This window comes from Symphodus melops (assembly GCF_947650265.1).
Source record: "Symphodus melops genome assembly, chromosome: 11".
Classification (NCBI taxonomy): domain Eukaryota; kingdom Metazoa; phylum Chordata; class Actinopteri; order Labriformes; family Labridae; genus Symphodus; species Symphodus melops.
In genome coordinates, this window is record NC_136701.1 from 14,354,754 (window position 1) to 14,382,670 (window position 27,917).

A 27,917-nucleotide genomic window follows, 5' to 3' on the forward strand; every position below is an offset into this window, starting at 1 on the left:
AAAGCAGGGAAAACTTGGAACTTGTCATTTGAGCTGAGGACAGGTCTGAGCGTTTTTCATTGTGAATGCCACGCAGTGCTGCGTCGTTGATGTTTGTAGGGTCATTGACTGAGCGGATCCCACTTGCAGGATGAGGTAGTTCTGGTTTTCAAAGCAATGAAAAACATCCTTTTTCCTTTGCCCTCTTCTGATCTCATCAGTAACACACCACACACACACACACACACACACACACACACACACGCGCACACATTCATTATTTTGGTGTTTTGGCGCTCTCTCTCTGCATTGGTAATATAACACCTTACCAAACCCAACACTTACATCTAGATGCATCATTTCTGAGTTCATGGCAGAAAACGTGAAACTAATACGACTGCGCATCAGATTCCACCCACATTTGATGACTTATAGTACTTTTTCCTGTTTGTGATTGTACCATACACTAGTCATTCATCTTATTTTCCACCTAAGTTGGTAGTGCTTTTTTTTTTTTTTTAGGCCTAAGTGACACACAGCCTCTCTCAAATGACCACATTGTTCCACCTTCTTCCATGTAAACTGTTAGTTGCATGCCTTGTTGTTGCTGCTGCTCCAGCCACCTTCTTCCTCTTGCTGATTATTGCAGCTAGAGTGGGAGGGAGCCAAACTGAGCCCTTGCCCTGGACGTACGCCACACGCAGCTCTAGCGTGGGATGGGGAAAACAGCAGCGTTAGGCCTGAAAATGCTGTGGACGATGGGGTGCCCCCCCTCTAAGGTAAATACTCAGACCACACACTCCTGCCCCTCCCCGAAAACAAACACACTCATACACTCACACAGATAACACCTGTGTCGATACTTCCTGTTCCTTACCTGTCTCCGGGGATACATTTGCAAGGATTTCAGATTTTTTTTTTTCTTTGAAAAAGGATCCCTCTGCCGTTTTTCAACAGAAGACCTTCTTCCTGCTTTCAGTTTTCCTCGTCAAACCTTAACTCTTTTTTTCCCCTCACAAGTTTCCACCCTCATACATTCCTGCCCACACACAAGATCTGAAGGAGACGTCTCGTAGTCTAAATCTAATCCCATTCTGAGGCTGTCGTGTTCTTAACCGTACATCCAAAATCCGACAGCCTGTCATTGAAGAGAGCGAGGCAATCACAGCCAGAGCTGGACATTTAACAAGAATGGGTTGTTTTAGTTTTTGTAAATGTGCCCCTGGGGCCACTTTAAGGTTAAGTGCCTTGCTTGAGAGCACATTGGTAGGCCCTTCATTTCAGAGTTGAATAACCTGGCTCAGGATCGGTTGCTGGTTCAACGCTCAACTCCCACCTCACCCCAACAACAATTTTTGATGCCACATTCAACTTGTATGAATGACCGTGAACACAAATATTACATTTTGTTTTAAATGACTTTTTGTCCTATGTTATTTGAAATGGTTAATTATCAATAAATGAGTTTCAAATGAACGAGGGGTTCTCCATGTGAATGTTTGGAATGCGAGTTTCAATCTCGATAACAAATCAGCTTCTCATCGATTCGCTGCATCAACACAATCAAAGCGTCCGCAAATAACTAAGAGCTCAGCATTAGATGACGTTTTATTCCATTTTCTTCCAAAAACATCAACCTATGCTTTTCAAATAAAACCAAAAGAATTCATAACAATCCAAATCTGTGGATAATCACTTTGATATACAGAAGATAATGAGAAGAAATTGAAGGTATAGAACCCCACTCCCTGCTAACAAGACTGTTTGATTGACACTTGGTTTCATGCCCTCGACAACAACAAACAGAATGGGCTTACTAAGTGCAGCAAACACGATACTGAGGGTGTACTGAGGTAATATGATGAGTAGGCCTTAGTATGGAAAAGGATGGAGGCTGAAACTACATCGACATCATGCGCCTTTCACTAGCATAACAACATGAAAATGCAGTTTCTGCCCTGGTAACGTGAATATCTGCTTTACAGCCGCAGTATTTGTCACTTTGGTAGCTTGGCTGATTATTTTGTAAGAGTCCCCGTTCAGTATCTGCAGACTCTTCAGTCAGCCGATGAAGGTCTCTGATGTCTTCCAGTAATACGAGACTACAGCCAACCCACTACGCAAAGTACAACTTGATGTGAGTCTGATTTTCTGTGAGTAAAGTTTGAGTGCAGGTACAAGGTTTGCTCTACCAAAAAAAGTTTAAGTCTAATAAAATTATTACCATGATACTTGAAAAACAACCAAAAAGCCGTCCAGCATTCATGATCTGTACAGTAAATCTGTCATAAAATGAAAAATGTTATGGTAGACGAGGCTTAAAATATTAAAAATATGTTCCCTTGTTACTTCTGTTGTTAATACTCGGCAAGAAACGTTTATAAATCTTTTTGAGTCCTTTATTAGATGTAAAGGGGGGGGGGGGGACGGTTAGATTTCAAATGGATTACCTGGTGAATACCTTTCGCTCAAACTGCAAAGTGACAAAGTTGTCTGAAGTGGCTTCTAGAAAAACCAACCCCAGACTCAATACTGCAAGTTATAGTCGCCCTGAAGCTTTTTTGCGGTCTCTTACATTTATCAGGCAGGAAAAATGCAAAACGAAGGACTTGTTTGTTCTTTATAACGAAACCATGTGCTACAAAAAAAGGATACAGAGAGTGAGACAATTTGATAATTAATAGTGATAGACATTATACCCATCTGTACTGACAGATGGGTTACCTGGCTTTCTTACCAAACTGTCTCAAATAAAATTGAACGTTCTCCCGTCTGGTTTCAGGAAAACCAGTCGGTGCTTTGAAAGTTGACTGAGAAAAAAATAAAGTCGGGTATATGGCGACAGACAGGACGAGACTGGGCAAACACGTTAAAAACACATCACGATATGGACCAGACCAAACACTTATACAGTACTTTGACTCTCAATCACAACCTTCCATGATGCTGCTGGCATAGTATGAAAAAGGAGCAAGCATTCAAACATGTATTGAAAATAGCAACGCTTTAATAAAGAGCGATTTTACAAGACTGCAATGTCTAGCTAGCTATGTGATAACTGGCATTGACATCCATGGTGTTTTACAAAGATGCAGTTATGGTAACTGGGTTTGAAGTTTGATGAGTTACTTACAAGTTGCATTTCTGCATGCGAGGCAGCCTTCAAACAGTTACAGACCCCACATTGTAAAACAGTTGATTATGAATGTCAATGAATGTTCATGTCAAGACTTAAGTAAAAAATCTCATGGAGAAATTTCCTTATTTTCCCAACACACCGGTAAGTGAGAGTTCACACAATGGTCATGCTTTTACCGGGCACACAAGCCAATAAAAAGACGACACTTAATCATGCAAAAAAATACAGTTTCTTTGTCTTTAAACATAAAAGAACGAAAGATCCTTTTGAGTTCTGATATCATCCATCCATAGTGACCTTGAATAAGAAGAAGCTGCGCTTTGATGATGACTTTGGTGCAAAAAAATGTTCCTGTTTCGAAGAGGACAGACCCTGTCCTGTCCACCTCCTTGATGAAGACACTCTTGGTATAGACCAGTTGTGATAGTTAACCCCTTGACACCCCCCGAACCCCACCCACTTCCTCCTCCAGGTGGACATAAACCTTACAAACATCAACCCACCCACCCATCCCTGGATGATGACACCTTCAAAATACAACCATTCAAACACAGATACAGCAATTAATTGTCCCACGTACAGTACGTCTTCCAATGGGGCTTCGATCACTTTACAGAGAGCACGACTAAAAACACATGAACGGCATTACCTATATACAGAGGACACAGTAACAGTCAGAGGTTGGCCCAGGATGGATCAAGCTTTGTCGTGGGAGTGAAGTGCACAATGAAGAGAGAGCATTCAGCTGACGGAGAACAACAAACCACTGGAAAGACGAGTAATGGAGTTGAGTGGAACGACGACTTTCCAATTGATATATCCAAATATCAGCTGGAATCTCATTGAGAAACCCCGGAGAACATCTGCCTTCTTCGTGATGATTTCAAACACGGAAGTCTCGCTCTGCTGGTCGTGAAGTCGAAGCCACAGAGATGCAATTCTCTAAAGACTGTGTCATCTCCAGCAGGGGCTGCTTACTCTTTGAGATTCCAGGTCGGAAACAAATTGGGTCTTTTTTTGTTGGGTTCTTCAGCAGATGGGTGATCCTGGAGCCACCTAATAAGATCTCGGGTTGTACAGACTTGAGACAAGATCGCAAACAACACTCATTGCTGTTATTTCACGCTACTGACTCAACGTAGACCGTTTCGTCTCTAACCGAGGAACGTGACCCTGTTTATCTATGTGGGAAGGCAACGGACACAAACACACGTACAGTACATGTACATAGAACAGACACAATCAATAGAAAACAACTTCATCCCAAATTAATTATTGCCCCTTTTGACTGTACATCCCAGCAATGATTTAAGGTTTTTTGTGCAGCAGAGCGTTGTCCCCTTCTTTGAAGGTTGTGCTATATATTTAGATAAATCATCTGTCTGTAGGTCTAACTTCACCTTGGATCTGCCAGAAAAGCTACATTAACATTGAACGTCTCATTAAAGCCTCCTGTTTCTGGCCGTCTGAATTAATCTGCATGTTGTCGCACGTTTCACGAGGGACGTGATCGACTAGACATTATCCTTCATTGCTTTCCGACAGGCTGGTCCTCTTTGATTCCTCCCCCTGACCTTAAGCTGTCCTTTCCACAATTTACACACCGTATTAACGAACACCTCTCTTTGTCAGCAATGTTCCCTCCTTCAAGTGGAGGTGTGGCATATGCTCCAGGAATTACCCCTTTTTTTTTTTTTATCCAGCTTTTCTGGAGCGTAACAAATGACACTTGAGTCTAATTTTGGACCTGAAAACTGCTCAGGATTGGGAGGACATCACATAGTTTGAAGTCTGACCATTTCCGGTCACCTCTATATGTCTGGCTCTCAGTGCATTTTCACTACTTTTAGAGCTGTACAAATACAGCAAGACAGGAATTAGAACTGTTTAAAAAAGATTTCTGAGCAGAAACCTGACGTTGACAGGACAAAAAGGAAATCACTCATGCCAGAAACAGCCTCTAAACAGTCTACACATGGGTGGAAAAGACAATAATGACATTGTATGGTATTGCACAGCTATGTCGGAGCGAAACAAAAAAATATGATCCACAGAGTGTACATCACATCCTGAAGACGTAAATTATGCCTAAGAAGTTTGGTTGCATCCTAATGCGATGCCTGGGTCTGGCTCAGTGCTTTCATTATTTAGTTCCAGTGCAGTAACGCTTTGGTACCTGGAAACACAGTTTTGACATCAGGTACCAAAGAAAAGAACATACAGGACATACTCTACATCGCCACGTCCATCACCACACACAGACACACAAACGTCGCTCCAAGCTAGGTTCTTGATGTAAAGTTGGCAATTTAGAACAAACGGAGCTCATAAAAACGGCTCGAACGGTAACATTGATGCAGCCTGTTGAAATGTAGAAAAAGGGAAATACACACACACAGTCAAATCAATTACTTCTGACATCAGGTGATGAATGACGTAACAAAGGGGGACCAATCTCAACAAGATGCTAAAGTCACCTACACAGACACGCCCTTGGCAAAGTTCACATTGAGTAAAGTGCCAGCAAACGATTCAATCAGAGAAAGAGATGCGTTCTCCCGAGTTTGATTCAGTTGTGGGTTGAAGAGGGACGTGGGGGAAGTTCTTTACAGAGGGGAATTATACGCAAGGATGAGGTCAGGAAGTAAGAATCTGCACTTCCATAGAGCTTTCAGTCATAGCGTCATCACAAGTCGTAAACGCAGTTTGAATTGGCAAATCAAACGAGGATGAGTGGGATTGATGCGGAGCCTCTGGTGCCCTGGCATTACAGATTCTGAGACGGAGTGATCAGTAGCCACGTGGAGAGAGGAGAGGAGATTAGAGGGTGAGGCGACATGGACACAGGCATCAGCATTTCTTCTTTTGTCCCTCCTCTGGTCCTCTCCTTCTTTCTCTCCCCTCCCCCTTTTCCTCTCTGTCCTCTTCCTTCTTCCTCTGGCACTGGATTTGGTTCTGAGTTTGTTTACTTTCTTTTTCTCTCTTATTTTCTCTAGCGGCTTTGCTGCCATGGTTACCACTTCATCCCTACATGAAGTGCATCTGCAGATGATGGAGGGAGAGAAAGGAGAGTGATTAAGTTCAACAAAACAAGTGTTCAGGCATCTATTGACAGGCAAATTACCTGCCGCAGTGCTAAGAAAAATAAATTCTCAGAAGCGTGAGGCCTCAGTAAGCAATTATACTGTGATGTTTGGAATAATTGGTCAAAGTACATTTGTTTGTTCTCCTGATAGTCTTGTAGCCAGGCCAACTGGTGATTAAGTACATCACTGAAGTCGCTCCGAAAAACTGTTTTTCCGCGTGTTGGTCAATTTGAAAATTGTGTGACAACATGATTCACCTCCTTTGTTAAAGGGTACACAACTTGAACGTTGCTTCATCCGATCAATAACAGCAGCTTCCATCATTACAAATGAAATGGAGCGTACTGTTTTTAGACACAACAGTCTAAGCGTGACAGAAAGAGCAGCTTGTTTCATCTCACCTGTGACAAATGTGAATACTCAACATGTCTGCATTTATGAAGAGATCATCCTTGTTTTCCTGTTAGGTACGTTTTTTTTGTGAATATGAGTCTAAGTCAAATTAGACTGAATTCCTCTTCCAGCCATTTAGGTTTGTACATCTTGTCATATGTTGGGATGCTCCCCCTTCATGATGGTATGATGGATGGTTTGGTCACTATTATCTTGATGTTTGACCTTTTGAACCGGGCAAAGCTCATCAGTTCTTCTTCCGGTCTAAGTTGCGTAAGTGAATAATTTGGGAACATCCCTGATAGGGACTCTGAGATATTCTTTTTCTCATGAAACACATGGAAATAAAAGTTGGTTAACTGTTTTCATGGACGTGATTTTGAAGAAACCATCAACTAACACTTTCCATACTTTATTTTATCCTATATCTCATTTTATATATATCCTATATCTCATATCTCATTTTAGAAAGAGTGTTTTAATAATTCAATTGGAATATCTTTATTCATATATTTAATAAGCAAAGTCAAGAACTGACAAGTTCTCAGTCCTCCACATTCACATTATTTAAGTTGAGCTAACAAAAATTTAAAGGGGACATGTTACATAAAAAAACACTTTTACATTTACTTGGCTAACCTGAGTGTCTACTGATCCACAAAATGTGAAATAAACCCATCCAGTCCTTTGTCTGTGGCTCATTAGCTCTTCTTATGACATCACAGAGGAATTCTGGTAAAAAAAAAACAACAAAAAAAACTCCCCTCCACTGGTATCTCCACTTATGGACTCCACCCCCAGCCTAGAGCCAAACTTTTGCGCAGGTGTGCCATTTTTATTCATCCTACAGAGTGACGTCGACTGGGAAACCTCGAGGGGGGGGTCTCATTGCATTTAAAGAGACACACACACCAAAACGGAGCATTCTGAGAGAGCTGTTTTCTACAGGGCCACAAACCTCCTCTGGTGCTTGATTCATGTTATATTTGGACCAAAGCACAGCACAGATGTTTCATTTAGAGCACAGGGGACTGTTTGAAAAGGTGAAAAGGGGGTATAACAAGTCCTCTTTAAACCAATCGTTTGTAGTGTTTGGTATTTGCACTTATACTCGTACCATCTGTGTGTGTTTGTGTGTGTGTTACCTGTGTGCCCGGGATGGGTCCAAATGGATTGGTGGGTCTCAGGACAGGCTGGTTGTACATGACAGGCTGAGGGGGCATCATGGGAACTCCCCCCATCTGATGACTCATCTGAGGAGGAAGCTGCTCCAGAGGGCAGGTTAGTGCAACATGGAGGGTAAAAAGGACAATGTAGACCGTGAGAAAAGTGATATACATTTATATATATTTAGATTTCTCTGATGGAAAAAAAGATGCTTATCTTTACCATTCCGTACACAGGCACTTGAGGTGTCGTCATAGGAAAAGCCACTGGTGCTGGAGCCTACACAGAAAAGAAGAGAAAAACAATAGACCAATTACTGATCTAACAGTTGACAACAGAAAAAAAACATTTGCTCTTAAAAAATACATTTGTTTTTATCTAGCAAGACACCTACAGTATACCTATAAGGGATATTAAGTCGGTTGATTGGCAGCCTAAAAAAACACACGGAGGAAACAACAACGCTAAACTAGCAAAATAGAAAACAAACCCCTTCCCCCCATAATTCAGGTGTCATTAACAATGAAAGGCAGCCAGGGGCAGACAAGCATTGTCAATGACCAGTCCAAGAATTTATCCTTAATAGTTGAACTTTTTTTTTTTGTTGTATGATTTACTTTTGGGTGTTTGTAACTTTATAGGAGCGATAGGACAGAGGATAGAGATGGAAATCAGTGAGAGAGAGAGAGAGAGGTGATTGACATGCAGGAAAGGAACCACAGGTTGGAGTCAATCACTTAGAGGACCATAGCCTTTGCACATGGGGAACGCGTATGAACCACTGCGCCACCAGCGCCCCAATAGTTACACTTTAATACAGGTATCTGTAATCAACTCAATCACTACATCACAATATGCAAAAAGAGATGTTTTTTTGGAAGATGTCGGGTTGAAATCCGATGAAGAGAGAGGACCTTGGGGTGCATGAAGTAAAAAAAAAAGGGTACTCACGTAGCCAGTATAGATCATCCCATTCTGTGGAGTGAGACAAAAAAAAAAAGAGTTAAAGCAATAAATTCCGCTCTTAATGCTATTCCCCACACGAGCAAAGAAGATAAACCTGATCTTTGCCTTTTCCTCAAGCTCTAATCATTTCCATTCACAACGTGAAACGTGCTTTTCTGAGCCATTAGCAGCATTAATGAGCAGTTCAAGTTGAGAGGTCAATCAGTCCAAAATACAAAGATGAAAACGGATGGAATGAAAGAGACGTGTAGACAATTAGAGTTGAGCACAAAGGGAAGATGAAGACTTTGGAGGTCCTTGAAAAGCCCTGAAGGCTGCACAAAGTTATGTCCATTTGAGGAGGTAGTTATTTTGTCATAAAGACAAGTGGGATATGCATGCATTACCCGAGGTTTAAGAACACATTTCTTGACATAAATACAGCTCAACTTGAACATGTGTCTCAATAAGGATCTTAATCCAGTGTTGAAAATATTAGCACTTTTCAACACTGGCCTCGGGCCTGTTTACCATCAGCTTTGGCTGTCCAAAGGAATATTAGTGGAGTATTAGTAAACACTTTAGTAGGATTATTGTATTTTTCCAGATACAGGCGGTGAACATGTTATTTTGTGATTATTTAGTCACTTTCTCAAATAGAAGTCTCATCTTTCCTACGTGAACCTGTTTCAGTACGGTGTGCATGCGTGCACTGCACTGCCTTTTGTGACCATGCCCAAATCTGACCCAATGAGAAGAGTCTTCCTAAAAGGGGATGATGTAGCATTTAACCTACCATCTGCTGGACAGGCATGGGTGCAGGTGCCATAGGATGGGTGGTGTGAGTCCAGTTGGTGCTGGTGCACATCGTCTTTGACTGCCAACCACTTCCCCCTGTGGGCTTCTTTTCTACTAGCTGACTCCACTGTAGCTCCGGCCTGAGGCACAAATATAACACACACACACACACACACACACACACACACGTTATGTGCACAAAAACAGATTATGCAAAAAGAAGAAGCAGAAAATAAAGAATGAATCATGAAGAGTTTTGGTCAAACTGGGTAGACAGCTGACTCATGTGCTTCAGGGTGAATATTTGATGCAAAGAAAACACTCACTTTTTCGCTGGTGCTCCAAACTGAAGGTCTGAGAGAGAAAAAAAGACATGAAATATCAGCTTTAAGAAGACAGCACTATGAACACAAACAACAGGAACGACATGAACAATGGAAGAGTGAACATTTGGACTGAGATCATGAATACTCACTGCCAACCAGGTTGGCTAATGAAGAGTCCAAATCATTATGCAGCATTTTCCCAGAGTGCAAATGGGCTCCAGGACTGTGAATTTGAGTATGCGGGGCCGGCTTTAGCAGATCACCTGACGTCCAAAGGTTACCATGGTAACATAAAATGTGAAAAGAGGGGAAATGAGTCAAGAGCATGAAACATCGGGCATCACTGTCACAGCCTATCCAGCCCTCATTAATGTGTGTATATGAGTGAGTGGGCAATTATTTGCATGCCTCACTGTAGGTTTGCATTATTGTGTGTGTGTGTGTGTGTGTGTGTGTGTGTGTGTGTGTGTGTGTGTGTGCGTGTGTGTGTGTGTGTGTGTGTGTGTGTGTGTGTGTGTGTGTGTGTGTGTGTGTGTGTGTGTGTGTGTGTGTGTGTGTGTGTGTGTGTGTGTGTGTGTGTGTGTGTGTGTGTGTGTGTGTGTGTGTGTGTGTGCAGACCTACCTCCCCAGGCATTGTTATTGTTGGGCACAGTGTGTGTGGTCTGGATGGGGGTGAAGTTAGGCTGCAGGGTGAACAGCTCACTGGTCAGGTTTGGCACACTGCAGGGAGGAAAATGAATCGAGATTTTGTTACACACTTTATTTTTTTTACGTGAGCAGAAAAGACTGTACACAAAATGCAATTTATAGTGACAGCCGGACAAAGGGCCCTGTTGTCAGAGAGCTGGCGAGAAGGCATAAAATGAAACGACAAACTGGGGGCCAGTAGTTTGCAGACAAAACAGACGAGAATACCTCACTCAAACAGTTGGGGGAAGGCTTTCTGCACCACAGGAGACTTTTCCTTTGCTGCATTCTTCTAAGCTAGAAATGTAAGACTCACTGGTTGTTGACGGGAACAATCGGTGAGTTGGAGAAGAGATCTGTGGCTCCTCCACTGCTGTTGGCACTTCCCACTGATTGGGTGCTGGGCGATGCATTGGGTGTTTGTATGTCAATAACCTTGTGACCATCCTCCTGAATTGAAAGCATTGACAGAATAACATTATATTTACATGCTTTGTATACAGCTCTGCAGCATATATGGATAATGCTGACCTTTCTAAAAATAACAAAAGAAAACAGCTTAAATCTCCTATACATATGTTGCACTCTGTGCTCTTTTAAGAAATCAGATTGTTCTGCGTACTTATTTATTTAAATACAAAAACCACAGCAGAGCTCCTTCAGACAGTGACTTCATTTTCATTCCCTTTGCAGCTCTGTACGCTATAGGCCAGCAGCCAGACACTCCTGTACTGCAGGATTAATCCAATGTCCATCCATCCTAAACAACAGCATGGAGGTCAATAAGACTCAACGTACACCTTTAGTCCACAGTGAAAATAACATGACCTGACCGGGTGGTTTTATTCTGTGGAGTTTTGCTGGTGTGTAGTATAAGTGGCTGTGTGTGTGTTCGACTCTGGGTCTTAAAAAAACACATGTCTGACCTTGTGTTGCAGCAGTCTGTTGTCGTCTGTCTTGTCGTCCATACGGCTGAGAGAGATCCCAGTGCTGGAGAGAGAGGATACAGTGCTGGATCTGAGGGTGAGGTACAAATACAGACACATAATTTACACACAACACAACATATTCTCAAAGAGCTTGCTGGATGTAACACACATTTTGCTTCCTTTTGTCTTGGCTGGTTAAGTCGTAACTTTAACTTAATTATATAACTAAGAACCTGCAGCCATGCTAGCAGCGACACCAAAGATACATCTCTAGAATTACCAATCAGTTTACAGCAGAAGAAGAAGTGATAGAAATACTTGCAGTAGTAATGGTACTATTAATCCCCATGAGGACATTGAGGGCACCCCTGCACTGTTCAGGGTTTGCTGCCTTGCTCGAAGGCCCATTGCTAGTACTCGTGAAGTGAACTGGAAACTCTCCAACACCAGACCAACTTCCATTCTTTGGTCTGTACCAGGCTACCCTCTGCATCCCAACCCAAGCAGCTACGTACTGAGTGACTGCCGCCACCTACTGACTTTGAGAATGACATGACTTTTCCCTTAGAGAAGTGAAGCTGCAGAGTTTTTATCTGTCAATTTTCCATTGGTCAGCCATAACATTTCCTCCAGCATCAATTACACTTCATGTTAGCACACTAACATGCTAATTTAAAACAACCAAATGTACCTTCTTAACGTCAGCACTTTAGCATTTTCATCGCATGCATGTAAGCATTCTGACGCATTAAGATGAACACCCACATAAGTAGCACTCTTGGTAGTAATCGACTAAGTGTTGTTGCGTTGTCATTTTTTTGTAAGTCTGTAGAATAAAGCTTGTTAGAGCAGCACGCAATAGAAGAATAGTTGTAGTATGAGAAATATTAGTAGCAGCAGAAGTAGTTTTATTCCGAATAGATCTTAAGTGTTGTTGCTTTTACAAAGAAACAGAGGTTACAGAGGCTCATGGTTGTAACACAGGAAGTGGAAATAAAGATACTGGTGGTAGAAGTAAGAGTAGTGGTTTTAATAGACTCGGCTTGTTGTTGCTTTGTAAAGAAGCAGTCATGGTAGTAAAAGTACAAGCAGTGGCATTAGTGATAGACTGAAAGTGTTGTTGCTTTGTAACAGACACGGCACAGGAAGCAGTAGTTGTATTAGTAGTAGGACAAAATTAAGCCAATTTCAATTTAATTAGTCAATGTATTGAAGATTTTAAAATAATACAAACACAAAATAAGAAGCCTAAGCAATAAAGAAGGTGCTAGTAGTAATAGTGGTGGTTTGAGTAGTAATTGGCTGGCGTCCAATAACAGATGAAGGTTCTGTGGAGTGATTGTACCTGCTGGCAGCAGAGAGGTCCTTTAGCTTCCTGCCCTCCAGAGAGGCTAGATGCTGCTCCAGAGCCTCCAGGAGAGAGTTGGGAGCCTGAGGGAGGGGGGTGAGTAGGGGTGAGGGGAACGATAAAATAACATTAGAATCACGTTCAAGAGGACAAAAGGGAACACACCTCTTTCTCTCCATTCATATCATCACCTCCTCATTCACCGCATTCACTCAACAGTCACACAACCACAAAGCAGCAGCGGATTTAAAGACATCATCCTCAGATTTGTTTTCTACTCTACTATAGCTCTTGGTTCTTTTTTTTTTTTTTTTTTTTGCATTTGGTGTCATCAGGTTTGGTTAACCAGCATGCACACATTATCAGCCTTGGATCATGCAAGCAAGTCCACAGAGAAACTAAAAAAGGTCAGGACAGGAGCAGAACATTGTCACTGCAGTGCTCCCAGAGTAGAAACACAATAAACACAATCTCTGACACATCCAACAAACCCATGCAGTGCACTAACGCTCTTATAAACACGCACACACACACACACACACCTCCACACGCAAACACTGAAAGAAAATCACAAAAAATAAGAGTTAACTTGTGGATTCCTTTCGGTTTGAAGTTAATTTCGCTGTGTTTATGTTTCTTTTGCCACTTTCGGGAAATTAGGAAGTGACTACATGAAGCAAACAGCAAAAGTTTGATTCCAACTGGAAGCCAAGGAAGTTAACTCGCTGAAATGTAAAAATCTGGTGAGAAACCAGGTATACACATTGAGCAGCTGGCCAGCACTCTTTACTGGAAAACAAAAGAGGATGGATGGGTTTTTTTGGGGGGGCAACATGTGATACCACGGTTTTCATCGAGAGCCTTACATTTCCACACCGAAAAAAAAAAAAAAAATCAATGCAAACAAAACAAGCAAAGAAAAGATTTCTCATATACTTATTTTAAGGGGGAAAGACAGTACAATGCGAATTCTGGATATCCTTCTTCAGAGAAATCTAGAATATGCTAAAAGTTTAAAGTAAAACAGACACATATCTAGAGCTCAGTAAAGGCATGGGTCACTATGTGGTTGAATAAGGGCATATAAGGTCTTCATAAGCACTACAAGTGAGTGAGTTTGATTGGAAAAGGTCAGCCCTTTTCAGTTTGCCATTTGATTTGTCACTTTGTAAACATCCAATGTGTTGTCCACTGAAGAGGATAATTGACATGTGGGGCCTTTAGCTAGTTGTGCAGTACTTATGATGGCATTATGTACTCCTATCCAAGTCATATTTGCAGAAACCTACTTAATAAAAACCATTCGCTGCTCTCCCCACAGCTAATGCAAAGGGACGTAATCCTTTCAGGACAATAATTTGGACACTGCTTATGTGGGCAAACACTATTTCATGTGAGGAAAAAAAAAAACTGTGCTTGACTTATTTTGATGAGAAGTCTTCTTTTGACTAACAAACAAGCCTGAATATTTACACTGAAATGCCAAACGAAAAACTGCGGGGAAAAATTCAGAAAAAATTCAGAGCCCCGGTCAATGACATCTAAAATATAACGATATCCAAAAAGAGTCAAATAACCTTCTTTTAAGCGACATCAAAGCTCATTTACAAGTGTAGCCTGTTTAATATTAGCTCTTTAATTATTCATTTGAGGAAAAAAAAAGTGAAAAATCCTGCACTGCTGTTTATAATTGTTCAAATGTGGTTTCAGCTTTTGCAGGTCTCCATTTACAGTTTCCTTTCTGTTCTAGACTGCTCGGACGTAAAAGGAGAACAAGTGAACGAGTTAGGGAGTGTGAAGAAGAAAGAAGGAGGACGGGGCAGCTGCAGTGTGGGCAGGTCTGTAGGGTGAGTAGGGAACGGGTGCGTTTAGAATGAAGCATTATGGGATTGACTTGACGACTTCAATAGTGGTTGACTGTCTGGTTGATTGACTGATTGAGATGAGATGTGGACTGACCTGTGTGAGATCGGGGCTGTCGCCCTGATCTATCCCAACTCGCTGTGTCACAAAAAAAGGAGGGAGGGATAAGGGGGAGGGAGGAGGGAGGCAAAATAAAAATAAACCAAATGTAATAACAAAACCAGGAGTAAACCAACAGAGTAAAAAAAGGAAGAGGCACGTGAAGGAGGAAGAGGAGAAGGAGGAGGAGGAGGGAGAAAGAAGAATCAAACTCAAGCATTCATTACTTCATGCAGTGGCTGGAAGAAAAGCAAATCAAAGACAACAGAGGAGGAAGGGAGGAGGATGCATGCATACAACACCTAAATATTTACACATTATATGTACACACACACACTTAAAAGTACACACACACACAGACACACTCTGAGATCTGGTTTTGAAATGAATGCTGAGCACATCGACTGATCGAACAGGCAGGGCAGAGAGGGCAGACAGCAGGTCACATGACTGTGAGGTAAGAAACATCCAAAAGGAAGACACTCAACTAATGTTGACTTTGAACAGAGGACAGGGGAAGGACACAGATGACACACAAACAGACAAACACACATTTTGTTAGACAGGTAAAATGAATGGGTCCTTAAAGTCAACGTTAGTCTGTTTTTTTTTTTGGTTTTTTTTTCTTTGGATCGAGCGGCTGCACCCCAAACCTTCTTCCAAATGGGAACTAAACCAAGCAGAGAGAGAAAGCCTTTGAAGGTGGGCACGGGAGAGAGAGCTACAAAGTCTGCAGAGGATAAGACTGTTTTATTCACTTCTGAGCCTAGCAAGGACTTCAACTGTTCAATGGTTAACAGCCATTTTTGAGAAAAGAGAGGAAAAACAATCAAGAGACAGAGATAGAGAAAGAGCTTGCTTGAGCATGCAGTGCAGGCATGTGAACAGGCAGCACGCGAGGGGTCCCTCAACTTGAAGCTCTACATGAGTGGCTCTCTGATAGGCTAAGACTCAGCCATTAATCACTGTCTTGGAGTAACCCAGGTCAGGGCAAGAGAAGGACAGAAACAGTAGAAAATCTAGAAGTGAAAAAAAAAAGACTTGGAAGATTAAGGAGAAGTAACCCCTGGATGCTGATCTACGATCAGTTTTTAGGATTCCAATATATCAACCATAAATCAGATCCTTGGGGTTGAAAGACTTCTGGAGCAAATCTCAACAGGTTGGAGAGGGATGTAAACTGAAATTCTTCTGAGAATCAGAAGGGAATAATCAGAGGACATGGAGGTATAAACAGGGGAAGGAGGCTGTCGAGATTCGCTCCAGACAGAATTCTCCAGTGGCGTTCAACTGCGTGCAGGACAAACGGACGTTACCTCTGCCACTTTGAGAAACTCCGACAGTTTGGTCATCCTGTTGAGGAAAGTCTTGTAGATCTCTAAAGCTTCTTTGCACTGGTTCTTCTTCATGTCAAAGTATTTCTCTGCGAATCAGAAGATGAACAATTTGCTTCACATTCACAAAAGATTGAAAGATGCATCTCAACACCTAATCAGGATTCATTGTTACCTTCTGAGGTGCTCGAAAATAATGTCTGGATATTAATGCAAAGGCCTGGTTACTTGAGCCAGCTGAAATCAGGTCAATTAGGTAATGAATCCTTTAATTCACTTTTCAATAAAGAGTCAGACAGTCAGTTCCTGATTCCTCCTCGGCTTAACAATAGATGGAAGAAAAGGTGATCTTTACAGTCTTTAATTGGACTCTGAGAGACAGTTGGAAGAGGAGATTGATTTCCCCTTACTGCAGGATTGAGTGGAGTCGCACTCTTAAAAGGCAGATCACTGCTTAAATACTAAAATGCGCTCCACAGAGATTGACTTGGATCTGCTGCATTGTGTGTATGATTTACCCAGCATGTTGATCACTCCTTCGTTGTAAGCAGCAAACAGCCGTATGGAGTCTTTAAACAGCAACATGAAAGCTGTGTTTATCACGCCGTTGGTCAGCTCATTGGAGTTAGGCTGGGGAAAAAAAATAGAAGAGAAAAGGAAACTCTTGAGATAGGTTCAAGTTATTGAAGACAATGCTACAACTTTTTAAGTCCTGGTCTGTAAAGGTCCCATACTGTGCTTTTTCAGTTTTATATGCACCTCAGTGTGTTTTCCAGGTGTCTCGTTCACGTTTAGCCACATCTATGTGCAAAAAGTCAAAGTTTGCGAGAATGCGGCTTCTCCTATGCTCGACCCCTCGCCCCCCCTCGTTTAAAATTATCAGTGTGACATGATGTCAGTGAGATATCACTGATCCAAGCCTATTGGCGCGTTGTAGCAAGCAAAAGTTCAGTCTGCTCCGTTCAGATTAACAAGGGCGGGACATCTTCCAAAAAAAATTGCTGAATGACGGACCAATTATGAAAGAGCTGATTGGCTAACCAATCAGATCAGACTTTGCACACGTGGGGACCCTGCTCATGGGCCCTTCTGAGCATCAGAAATACAGGCAGATGAAACGGGCTGCATATACATACAATAGATATATTCACCACAAAAAGGGCTTCGTATTAGATCTTTAAGTGAGACGCATACCTGAAAGTCCAGCAGTGCATCCAGCTGGTTCTGGATGGTAGGCAGAGTCTTAATCAGCTTCTCTTTGTTCATGGTGCGCATCACACCATCAGCCCTGGTTACAAACAACAAATGCACACACACTCATAAGACTTGTACACCAAGGTGTGTGTGTGTGTGTGTTAAGGCCCTGACACACCAAGCAGACGGCAAAGAACTAGTGGCGATGCCTCACGTCGCCTTTTGTCTTGGCCAAAAAGTTGCGCGCACTACAAAGATCACAGTTGACGGCCAACATTTACAAAGACTGGCTTTGAAGTAGAACTCTCTCAAGGTTTTGCGTTGGTTTTCTTTCACCGTCTGAACTGATCTGAACTGAAAACAGTGATGTGGAGGGGACGTTTTGTCTTCATGTGAAGGTTTTTAAGCTCCTGTTTTTGAAGCTGTTGTCTTTAACGTTTCTTTGTTTGCTCGTCCATGCTAACCGTTTAATGTCATCTTTAGTAGATTCAAGAGAAAACTGTACCTCTAACCCCTTTTACTCTGTCTGGGTTATCTCTCCTGGGTGAGCTCGGCGATAGATGCCTCTTACAGAATCAACACCTTACATAAAATACTGAAATTGCAAGGGCTTCTATCAGTGGACTATAGGCTCACTTGGCAAGTGACATTGACTATGCAGACAGTTGTTTAACTGTAAATCTTCATGATTATAAAAGCAGTAATTGTATTTGTGGTTTAAAGTCCCATGATCCCTTTAAACGTGTGACATGGATGTCAGGAGTGTGTGCTGAGTGTGTTACCCTCTCTTCATCTTGGTGAAGTCCACTGCTGCTAGTCTGTACGACATGGCTTTTTCATTCAGGTAGCGGCTGTAGCGTCTGATGAAAGTTGACATGTTGTAACCTGGTGGGGGGGACACACACAGAGGGTGTTCTGCAGTTAAAGACTGATCACGGCGGCCTGATTAGAAATCAGGTTAATAAATCATCCTTTTCATATGAAATGGTCGAACTTCTCTTTGAACAAAGTCGCCGGGCCTTGCACCATCTAACTTTAAGAGTTCGGTATTCATTTTCACCTTTAAAATACATGTTTTGTTACAAAGTCATGGAGAATATGCTCAGCAGCCTGTGTGACAAACAAAAGACTCATTTGTCTTGAAGGCTTTACTTCTGGACTGTAGCTTTCCTTTGAAATGGGCTCTGAAATGGGCTTATTGATAGCATTACAGCGCCTGGGAGAGTCCGACATAAAGTCATTTTGTTAGACGTACAGCTCTGCTGAGTTCACAAACAGCCAAATGGCATTCAATCACCTTGTAGTGCAGCCTTATCTAGAAAGTTGTTGAGGTTGAAGAGTGTGTTTCTGGAGGCAAGGTACTGCATCATTCTCTGGTGAAAGGAGAACAAATGAAAGAGTTAGTGACGCAACTGAAGCTCTTCTCTGAAGTCATCAAGTCATGTCCACGTAAACACAACTGCAGAGCGAACACACAAACGAAACAAACTGTTCACAAAAGCTTTTAGTAGCTGCAACCGCTGGGCGCGGGAACACATTTTGTATGTCTTTCCCTGTCCGCTCTATCTTTTGTAAAGGAGCTTTTAATGTTTGTTTACTTTTGCTTTCAATCTTGAAATGAGCTTCAGAATCACACGTAACTAGATTATTTAACTGGCATGAAGCACTATAAAAACAGAATTAACAGGATTCCCCTCTCTTGATATGATATCATATTGGTGTACAGTGTAATATATTCCAGCATTCCCAGTGTGGTGTAACAATCTCTCCTCTTGTGGCAAGAAGATTTCTAGTTTGAATACGTGAAGAGGGTCAGGATGCCCTTAGTAATCACTGCCACAGCCTCTCTTTCTCTAGTCTGGGACACTCATTTCACATGTTTAATGCTCTGCTTGTTGCTCTTGTAGTGTGAGCCGATTTGTCACCATGGGGTCCATTCAAATGTCAGCAGGACATGCTTGCAGTGCTTGATGGACACATGGAAGATAGAGCCTCAAAGAAGCTTGGTGAAAGAGAGGCTGAGACATTTCTACAAATTGGCGAGTAAAATGTTAAGCAATCAAAAAAACAAAAAAACAAGCAGATTAAAAGCTTCCATAGTAGTCACTCTCTCTCTGTCTCTCTCTCTCTCTCTCTCACTCACTCTCTCTCTATCCGGATCAGGGAGCAATAAATCCTGCAGGAAATTTCTTTTTAGTTTGTTGGAGTTGTTCAAACGCTACGGTCATGATGAATCGATAAATCAATGTAAATAGAACAAGGTTGCAACACAAAATCATTACCTTAGTCTTTTACATTAAAAAAAAGACTTTTAAGTTGCCCGTAGTTTCAACCAAAACCCGAAGATATTCAATTGACCCAAAGACATAACAGATGAATCCTCTGTAATAAGGTAGTTTAATGAGGGTGTGTCCTTTGTGCTCAGTGTAGGACTTAAACATTAGATAGATATCTTTGTTTGTATTGGACATGTATTCTATCCATTGATTCATCTAAAATTCATGAATCATTATCGAGCCCATCCAGTGTTCCTCCTCCTCAAGCTAGAAATCTGCAGCCTACCTGTGTTACGCCATGCCTGCTGGGAAAGAAAAGGATCCAGACTTTTAAAAGAGAGTGAGAGAAACCCAGTGATACATGAAGAGCTGCTGTTCTGCCTCATATCTGTGTCTATAACAGAGATGTTCTTGTCCTTCAGAGTTTTCAGTCAGCCGGGGAACACAATAAAAAAGTTTATGGTTTTTATGACTTGAACTTAAAATCTACCATTGATTAAATAAGAAGACCGACGTGAACATGCTTCAAATGATATCCCCATTATTCCAAACATAAAAACAGGCAGGAGATTGTGTTTGGACATGTTTCTTATTTTAATGACAAACTCCTTCCTTGTTATTTAAAGGACTATAAAAAGAATCATCTTTGCCGTCTTTGTGGCTTTCAGCTCACCTCGTTGCCATACATCATGAGGTGGTGTGTGGTGATTAGCGCTTTGAAAACCACTATCCAGCTGTTGCTCGCTGTGCGCTCAAGCAGCGTGTCTGCCAGGTGGGGGATGCTGACGTTCAGCTCATTGGTGCAGTGGATCAGGTCTGGAGGAAACAAAACAAAACCCACTCAGAGAAGACTGTAAAAGAGGAGACGTGAAGAGATAAATAACAAGTAGAACAAAGACAAGACAAAAGTAAAGGGTCTGGCAAAACAAGAAGGCTGCACATTTAAATCTAACCCTGCTGGTACAATTACTCTCAGTCAAGGTGAATGGAAGCAATGCCATATATTGAATGTATAATTTACGGCCTTGGAGAGCTTACAGGGAGAATTATTATAAATCATTGCAGTGAGCGAACAACCCTACCATGAATGCAGACATATCGACTGGTGAATTAATTTTGGCTCACTCAATATCAGCACACGAATCAATGAACAAATGATTATTTTATAACAGAGACTATATAGACAGATGAATCTGAACCACAGCCACTGTGTCAAAAAAAAAATTCCATTTGGTGGCTGTAATTCAACAGCACCACCTAGCTGCCACGCCAAAATGCCAGTAAATATTAAAAATGAAGAGGCTGGAAAGTTACGTAACTGAGGTCAAGTTATATTCCAACACAATCAACTCAACGGTGAATCATTTTAAAGGTCAAATTAGTCATGATCAATCAGAGCTCTATTCTTGTTTCTTTGTGAGATGATGCGCTTCACTTCAGTTGACACCATTGCTTAGATTCTGAGACTACAGTCCAGTGCTAATTGTCTGTTCAAGGCAAATGTGGAACACATCTCAAAAATGCTCTGGCTTCTTTGTGTCAGACTCAAATAAGCAAAGGTAACCAAGGAGCTTATTTTGAGGATTTTAAAAAGGTATGCACAAAATAAAGAAAAGTAGGTCATCGTAAGTGATTTCTTATTCAACCATGAACATGCACTTACAAGCAGGACAGATTACTGACACTATAGTCTTAATTCTTCAAGGATTTTTCTGCTTTACAATCAAAATGTGAAGTATGTTCGGCATCTGTTTAATCTCATAGATTTACTGACTGAAGAAAGAACTAAGCTTTAAATGGCAGAGACATGTGCATCATATACAGAATGTTTTCTTAATCCATGTCCAACTGCTTTTCTCAAACAATGATTCTGTTCTCCAAAGATGACCTTGAATGTTTCACGGCTGTTCCATACATGTCAGCCATACAGGAGTGTTGTAGAACTCAAAATCGGTCTTGGTCTCCAGTCCGGCCTCAAGACCCCTTTTTGAAGGTTTCTGTCTCATCTTGGAATCAAAGGCATTTTCGCTTGGGCCGACTCCAGACTTTAAATCAGGATCGGTCAAGACCACCCCTGATAGGCTATTAGTTTCCATCAATACTGTGATGAGAAGGGAAATGGCCCTGTCTAGAAGAACAAATCACTTAATTTCATACATTTTATTTTTATCCCCTCATTGCAACTGCAACCTTCCCGAGTTACATTCTAAGTGAGTGACACGCCCACTGTAGACGGCTTGATGATTTTTCATCTTTTTAAAAAAAAAACATTTTTTTAATAAATATTACAGTCTTGAAGCACACACAGGTATGAGTATGTCTTGAGTATGTCTTGGTCTTGCCATGCTTTGGTCTGGATCCCTAAATGTCTTGGTCTTGGTTTCAGCGTACTCTGATCTCGGGTATGTCTTGGTCTTAGTTAGGAACCACAACACCATAAAGTGTCATTAATTTTGTCAAAAACACAGGCTAGGATTAATAAAGACAATGTTCTAAGTTGAATTTCTTTTTAAATCCTACAGATAAAATAAAGAAATGCAGTCAAGATCATAATCTTGACTAATTCAAATCTTAACCACATTTAGTGAAGAAAATATCGAGTATAAAAACAAAGAGAGAAGGAATAGACTATTATCACATGAGGTGATAGACTAGACAATACATTAAATTATCGCATTTCAAAACTTCAATATCAAGACAAGAAACAGTTCAAACTCAGTGTTTACAGCAGTGCATACGCATAGATTAAAAAAATCATTAGGAGAGATGTAGAGGAACTGAACTAAAAACTAAAAACTCAGGCACAGTTACTGAAACCACTAAAGAAGTCGGAGGAAATGTATTCAAAAACCAACTGAGATAGTGTTTGCACTCAGAAGTTACTGTAGGAAACATCAAGAAGTTTGGTTTCTGAGGCAGATCCTTGGTCTGGTCGTACCACAGCCTCAGAGGTTATCAGGATTTATTTCCGAGCGCTGTGATGTTTTCCGCGCTCGCTGAAGCGCTGGATACCAAAGAGTCCCAGCTGATATAGAGGTTAAGTGTTTAATGCATGTAAAAGGCTCCCAAAGCCCTGGCCTTTCACCGCAGCTCTGTAAAGTACTTCAACCTGGCACTGCGACCCTGGCACCAACACTCTATAGTTCTCTTTATAGAGAAAGGATCTTTATGTTTCAAAGTCTCATAGACTCTTTTCATTTTGGGGCATTAATATCAAAATTGTACAAGGAAATTGGAGCCTTCCATTATGCTTTACACTTCACTAATGGCTTGCTTTTGAATTTCCTTTTAGTTCAATAATAAATAGCACAACATTGATTCCAAGTAATTAATGCTCACAGTCCAAAGTTTTCTGTCCAGACTGAAATCTTTAAAACAAATGATTAGATATTAATTATTCGGCTGATGTGAATCTTTTATCTCTGGATTTTATGACCAAATAAATAAAGCTAAAGATATATTCAGAAGCCCTATTGTAGATTTAGGGTTTAGTGGTAATGTTCACCATGCTAGAATGCTAACACTATTTTGAACACAAACTCTTGATAAAACCTATGCCTACAAGTGATGAATATGCTAATTAGTGTCTCCGAACTTTACTGGTTATTGTTTTAAAAAGTGTCTGCTTCGACGCTTATAAAAATCTAGCTTGATTTGTAAATTGGCCAGCTTTACACATGAGCTGCAGTTTTTGACATATTTGTTTTGATCTATCGTTTTACTTAGTTTAGTTTTTTTTTTTTATTAAAAAACTTACTTAGTTTAAATGTCCATTAACATACAAAGCTAGCTAATTTTTAGCATTTGTCAAATGGATGCATGTGCTTGTAAATGACATTACAAACACTCTCTACCTTTGTTGTCTATCCAGGAGAGTATAACATTTTCGTATTGTCACTCTGAGCATGTTAGCATTACGATATAAGCATTCAGCACACAGCACCATTCAGGAGCCTCACAAAGCAGCTAGCATAGCTTACTTGAAAAATGACTTTGATATATTGCTGATTTAAAGCAGAGAACTTGTCTGTACTTTGTATATTACACCTTGTATTTTTTCCATACTGGCTCCACCTTTATTCCTTTGGGGTATAATGCATCACCTCGGATTAAATCATTGACGTGACACAGAGGAGAGAGCCAAAGGATATGAAGTATCGACTGGTGATTGCCAACAGAGCTTATTGATAAACTGTAGTCCACAAAGGAATTAATTTTCATCAATAACACAATTAGAAATGAGAATGAGAACAGCAGTACCAAAGAATGGTACTGCTGGTTTGAATAAAAATTTGAGTAATTGTCTAAAAAAAATTTTGACTGGAAGGACATTATCTCAAAAAGACAGGAATTTTATTAAAACGTGATGATCTGTTTATCTACATTGTACGAAGAAATAGATGTGAGTCTATGCCGTCTATTGGCCCAACTTGAATGTATTTTTGTTCGTTGCCAATTCATCTTCAACTCCTTTTACTTTAGATTTTTCAAAAATGTTCCTTCCAAGGAACAGCTTGATTTTTTCCCCCTTCAAACATCTACAGCACAAACAATTTTGCAGCAATGACACATAGCCAAATACATTAAATCATACGCTGACTGGGCTTTCAGGGCAGAAGGTCATTTCTGGCCTGATTACTATTCTTGTGTGATGAATATGGTTTTCTATCTCCTCTCTACCATCTCATCACTGCTGAATATTGCCTAGTGAGAGTGAAAATCCCATTACTCAGACTGTCATGCTCATCATTTGCTGTGGGGTTGTAAATAATCAACATTGGACGTTTATGTCACCGACAAGTCTGTCAAGGTCGTGACACTAAAAGGAAAGAAAATACAGATACGCCATGGGTTTGCTCACACTGGATAACATCTATAACCAGCATTTTATTTACATCATGTGCATTTGGAGGAATGGCACACCAGTTTGTGTTTTCTTCCCACTGTGCTCAAAAAGGATGAATCAATAACAGGTTGAGTGCGGCAAACTAAAATGCCGTCCAACACGTCAGTTTAAGGAAAACCGATCCAGATTAATAGCCCAAACGCAGTAAAGAAAACTGTAGCAGTTGACTATTTACCCATATAATGGAGGGTCCATTATATTAGACCATTTGGAAATGTTGCTTTGCACATTGAGGTTGTTTTTATTTTCTGATAGTTCTCCTCAGGGCTATTAAACACATTTCTATTATCTTAAAATACTCCCAGTCTGTCACTTTTTATGACCTTGTTTAACCAAGAAAGTTGTATATACATGCTGTATTCACTTCCACCCTAGCTGGTCTGAAGATGACCTGGGGATCTGAAAATACTACCTCTCCTGCATCCTTTAATAAATGAAAGCCTGACAGTTGAATGTTATATCATGTTATTGAGAAAAGGGATCCTTTGACGAGACAAATAATTAATATTTTGAAAGATGGCTGTTTCTATATGAAGAGCGGTAACCATTAGGTTCGAGCAAAAAAAACAATCACTGAAATTAAGAGGGTAAATTGAACCAGGCCTTCACTGTTGGCTTTTGCTTGTCTATAATAATCAGAATAAAAAGTCAAAATGTGTCACGTAACTCCAACGAAATAAACAAACTCATTCAGAGAGAAAATACATTGCCCTTGAGCTGGTGGTGGTTATAAACAAACTGTATAATCCATTTGATGGATGGAAATGTTTCATGGAAATGCTCTAGTTCTATTTTCAGAATATCTTCTCTGAGCCTCTGAGTTAATTTTTGTGACATTTACAAGTTTTAAGAGACTCAGGCTCATCATGGGTGATGAAGGTGGGCGACCTTCTACCATTTAATAACTGCGGAGACGCTGCACTCTTCTGTAGGGGAAGTATCACAGCTCTGACGGGGCCGAGCACTTGATGCTCTTTTACTGATTGATTCTTTAATTTAGGATGATGCTCCTTTTTGAACTCAACAATTCGCTTGATTTCTTTGTGAATTCAAAATACATTCACAGTCAGTTTTATATCAACCAATCAGTAAAACATTAGCCTCACAAGTAAGGCATAATACCATTAAAAACATAAATAACATGCTTTTCGGGAAAACCAGATAAAGAAATCACAGCAGCAGTAATTAGTCATGCAAGATTCTTAAAATGTGTTTCAGGACCTTTCAGGCCGACTCTTTTTTTTTTTTTTTTGCCTTAGTAGCCCTTTTTTAGTAGGTCAAAGTAATATAACCCTAATTTAGATGTATTATGTCCCAGTGCACATTTGGACATCTTGTGAGGGAGCCCAGAATCCCCAGTGTCGCCTCTGCTGTGGACATGACTGACTAATCCACTGCCAAACTTGCCGGCTGACTGGCTGGCCTGGCACATAGCTGGATGACTGACTCTACGGCTGTTTGGCAACCTGCCTCCTCTCAGACTGATTTATCCACATTTCCTCTTGATTAGCCTTCTTTCTACCCCCTCACCCCCATCCCCAGTCCTTTCTGTCTGTCTTTTCTGACTGCATGTGAGAATGACTGACAACACCATTGATTATCCATGCTCTCCATCGATCATATCAAGCAATTATAGGAAGTCAGAAAAGCCACTTAACCTGATAATCACTAGTAAAAATCTACTCGTCAGGATTCTTCTTTCACTCCCTGTGAACATACAGTAAATTGGTGCAGTTTGCACATATGCAGGTAATTAGCCGCAGATATGTTAATTCTGCACTCACATCAGCATTTATGTTTTTAATGCCTATTTTAGCAGCTGCGGTTGATACACAGTTTGACTCTGACTGACAGCAGCAGTGATACATCCATTAATGATAAGAATGCAGCAGAAGACATGACAGTGAACTTGAATGTGAGGTAAAAGAAACGAGGGATAACTGTAGTTGATGCTGCACTAACACACTATGTACTCAAGTGTCTCCAGAGGATGAACAGTGGCGTTAATAATGGATAGGCCTACACTGTAAAAGCGGCTGGATGCAATATGATTAGCCTAGCGGAGTGGCCTATTTCCCCTGAATGACGCGCACAGATAGTACCTGGCTGACAGCCCCCCCTCGCTTTATTTCAGTATTAACCGCCTGTATTAACAACGAGATGTATTACAGCATGTTTCGCTGCGTAAATCACATTTTAATCTAGGGGAATTTTAATGGAGCCTAATTAAAGAAGCTGCAAACCAAACCGGGCCGGATGAGAGATGGAGAGGAGGAAGAAGGGGGGGAAGCATAATAGATGCTGTTTATACAAGCTGTCCTTTGTGAGGATACATGCAGGCTATCTATAGGCTACAGTTACAGTGATGGTATGCTCGTAACCTACAGTCAAGGTGCTTCTTCTTGGGTCCGCTGACTTCATGCGTCGTGGCCTTGCAGACAGCTTTGCTGATGGCAGACCCGGTCATGCTGTGCTGTGCGGCGGCGATCCGGTCCGTCAATGACTGTCCCGACATGTTACTGAGGAGGAGGAGGAGGTGGTGGAGGAGGAGGTGGCGGCGGCGGCGGTGGTGGAGGAGGAAGCAGGCGGAGTGATGGCCGAGTCCGGTTGGAGGGAACCGGGGAGGTAGACGATCAAAATGTCTTTAGCGGCGGGGAGGAAGAGGAGGAGGGTAGTGCCCTCTGCGAGAATCGGCCGTCTGAGCAGGAGCAGGAGGAGGAGGAGGAGGAGGAGGAGGTGCAGGTGGTGGAGGACAGCAGAGTACACCGGCGAGAATCCGGTGGGAGAATTCATGCGGCGGCCAAATAGAACATTACGCGTTCACATCTAAGGAACTAGTTAATATTCAGACGGAGGCAACTGGATGAGCTACTTTCTGGAAATTCTATAATTAGGCTGCAGTGAAAAAGGAAAATGAGTGTATAATTAGAGCATTAAAAAGCAGCAAATAATCTAAGACAATGTACAGTCAGTGAGAATAATAAATCCCTGAATTAGACGCTGCCACAGCAGGATGAGTCAGTACGAGGGAGGAATCCGAAATAACGATGGTAAAAAAAAAATAATCGAAAGACTCCAAGTGATTATGATCAAATCTACGCAGCATCCCCCTCTTCCGACCGACGATTCATTTTTTCAGAGACGATAAAAAAAAACAGCATTGTCCTTTCCCTTTTTTCCTCCGCTCTTCTTCGCCCGGTTTCTCCTCTGAATGTGAGCAAAGACTTTGAGCAAAGACTTCACTGATCTTCACAGCACCCCGCGCTGGTTGCATCTAACCCTTGCTGCTTTGATTTATTTTATCCCCTCTGTCTTCTTTAATCTTCTTACAAACGGGTGTAGGCTATATCACTGTTGAGGTTGCTGATAGGCTAATTCATTTTTTTTTTCTTTTCTTTTTTTTTGGGGGGGGGGGGGTCAAACTTGTGCGTAAAATGGCAGTAGGCTA

General features: G+C 41.3%; 1 protein-coding gene across 3 annotated transcripts; it reads right to left on the reverse strand.

Moving 5' to 3' along the window:
* Positions 1 to 458: 458 nt before the first annotated feature.
* On the reverse strand, positions 459 to 27,838 carry LOC306831210 (phosphatidylinositol-binding clathrin assembly protein-like). Of its 3 annotated transcripts, none has more exons than XM_079355166.1 (19): positions 26,855 to 27,838; positions 20,237 to 20,379; positions 18,585 to 18,660; positions 18,070 to 18,172; positions 17,288 to 17,381; positions 16,612 to 16,723; positions 16,076 to 16,182; positions 14,757 to 14,798; positions 12,795 to 12,880; positions 11,447 to 11,510; positions 10,837 to 10,970; positions 10,456 to 10,553; positions 9,983 to 10,096; positions 9,834 to 9,861; positions 9,506 to 9,647; positions 8,716 to 8,739; positions 7,987 to 8,043; positions 7,743 to 7,862; positions 459 to 6,160 (listed from the first exon to the last, which is right to left on the reverse strand). In XM_079355166.1, the coding sequence occupies exons 1-19, from the start codon at positions 26,982 to 26,984 to the stop codon at positions 6,146 to 6,148; spliced, it is 1,689 nt and encodes a 562-aa protein (XP_079211292.1). In that variant the 5' UTR covers positions 26,985 to 27,838; the 3' UTR covers positions 459 to 6,145. The 3 variants fall into 3 exon arrangements, with proteins under 3 accessions (XP_079211292.1, XP_079211291.1, XP_079211293.1); XM_079355165.1 differs by having other exon boundaries at positions 11,447 to 11,537; XM_079355167.1 differs by lacking the exon at positions 14,757 to 14,798 and having other exon boundaries at positions 11,447 to 11,537.
* Between the last annotated feature and the right edge of the window lie 79 nt (positions 27,839 to 27,917).

Excerpts from the sequence above, each read along its gene's own strand:
- LOC306831210 (XM_079355165.1), bottom strand. The coding sequence starts at position 26,984 with ATGTCGGGACAGTCATTGACGGACCGGATCGCCGCCGCACAGCACAGC. Across the intron at positions 10,097-10,455 it reads CAATAACAATGCCTGGGGAG|GTGATCTGCTAAAGCCGGCC; the intron begins GTAGGTCTGCAC and ends TTTGGACGTCAG. Across the intron at positions 8,044-8,715 it reads GGATGATCTATACTGGCTAC|GCTCCAGCACCAGTGGCTTT; the intron begins GTGAGTACCCTT and ends TTTTCTGTGTAG.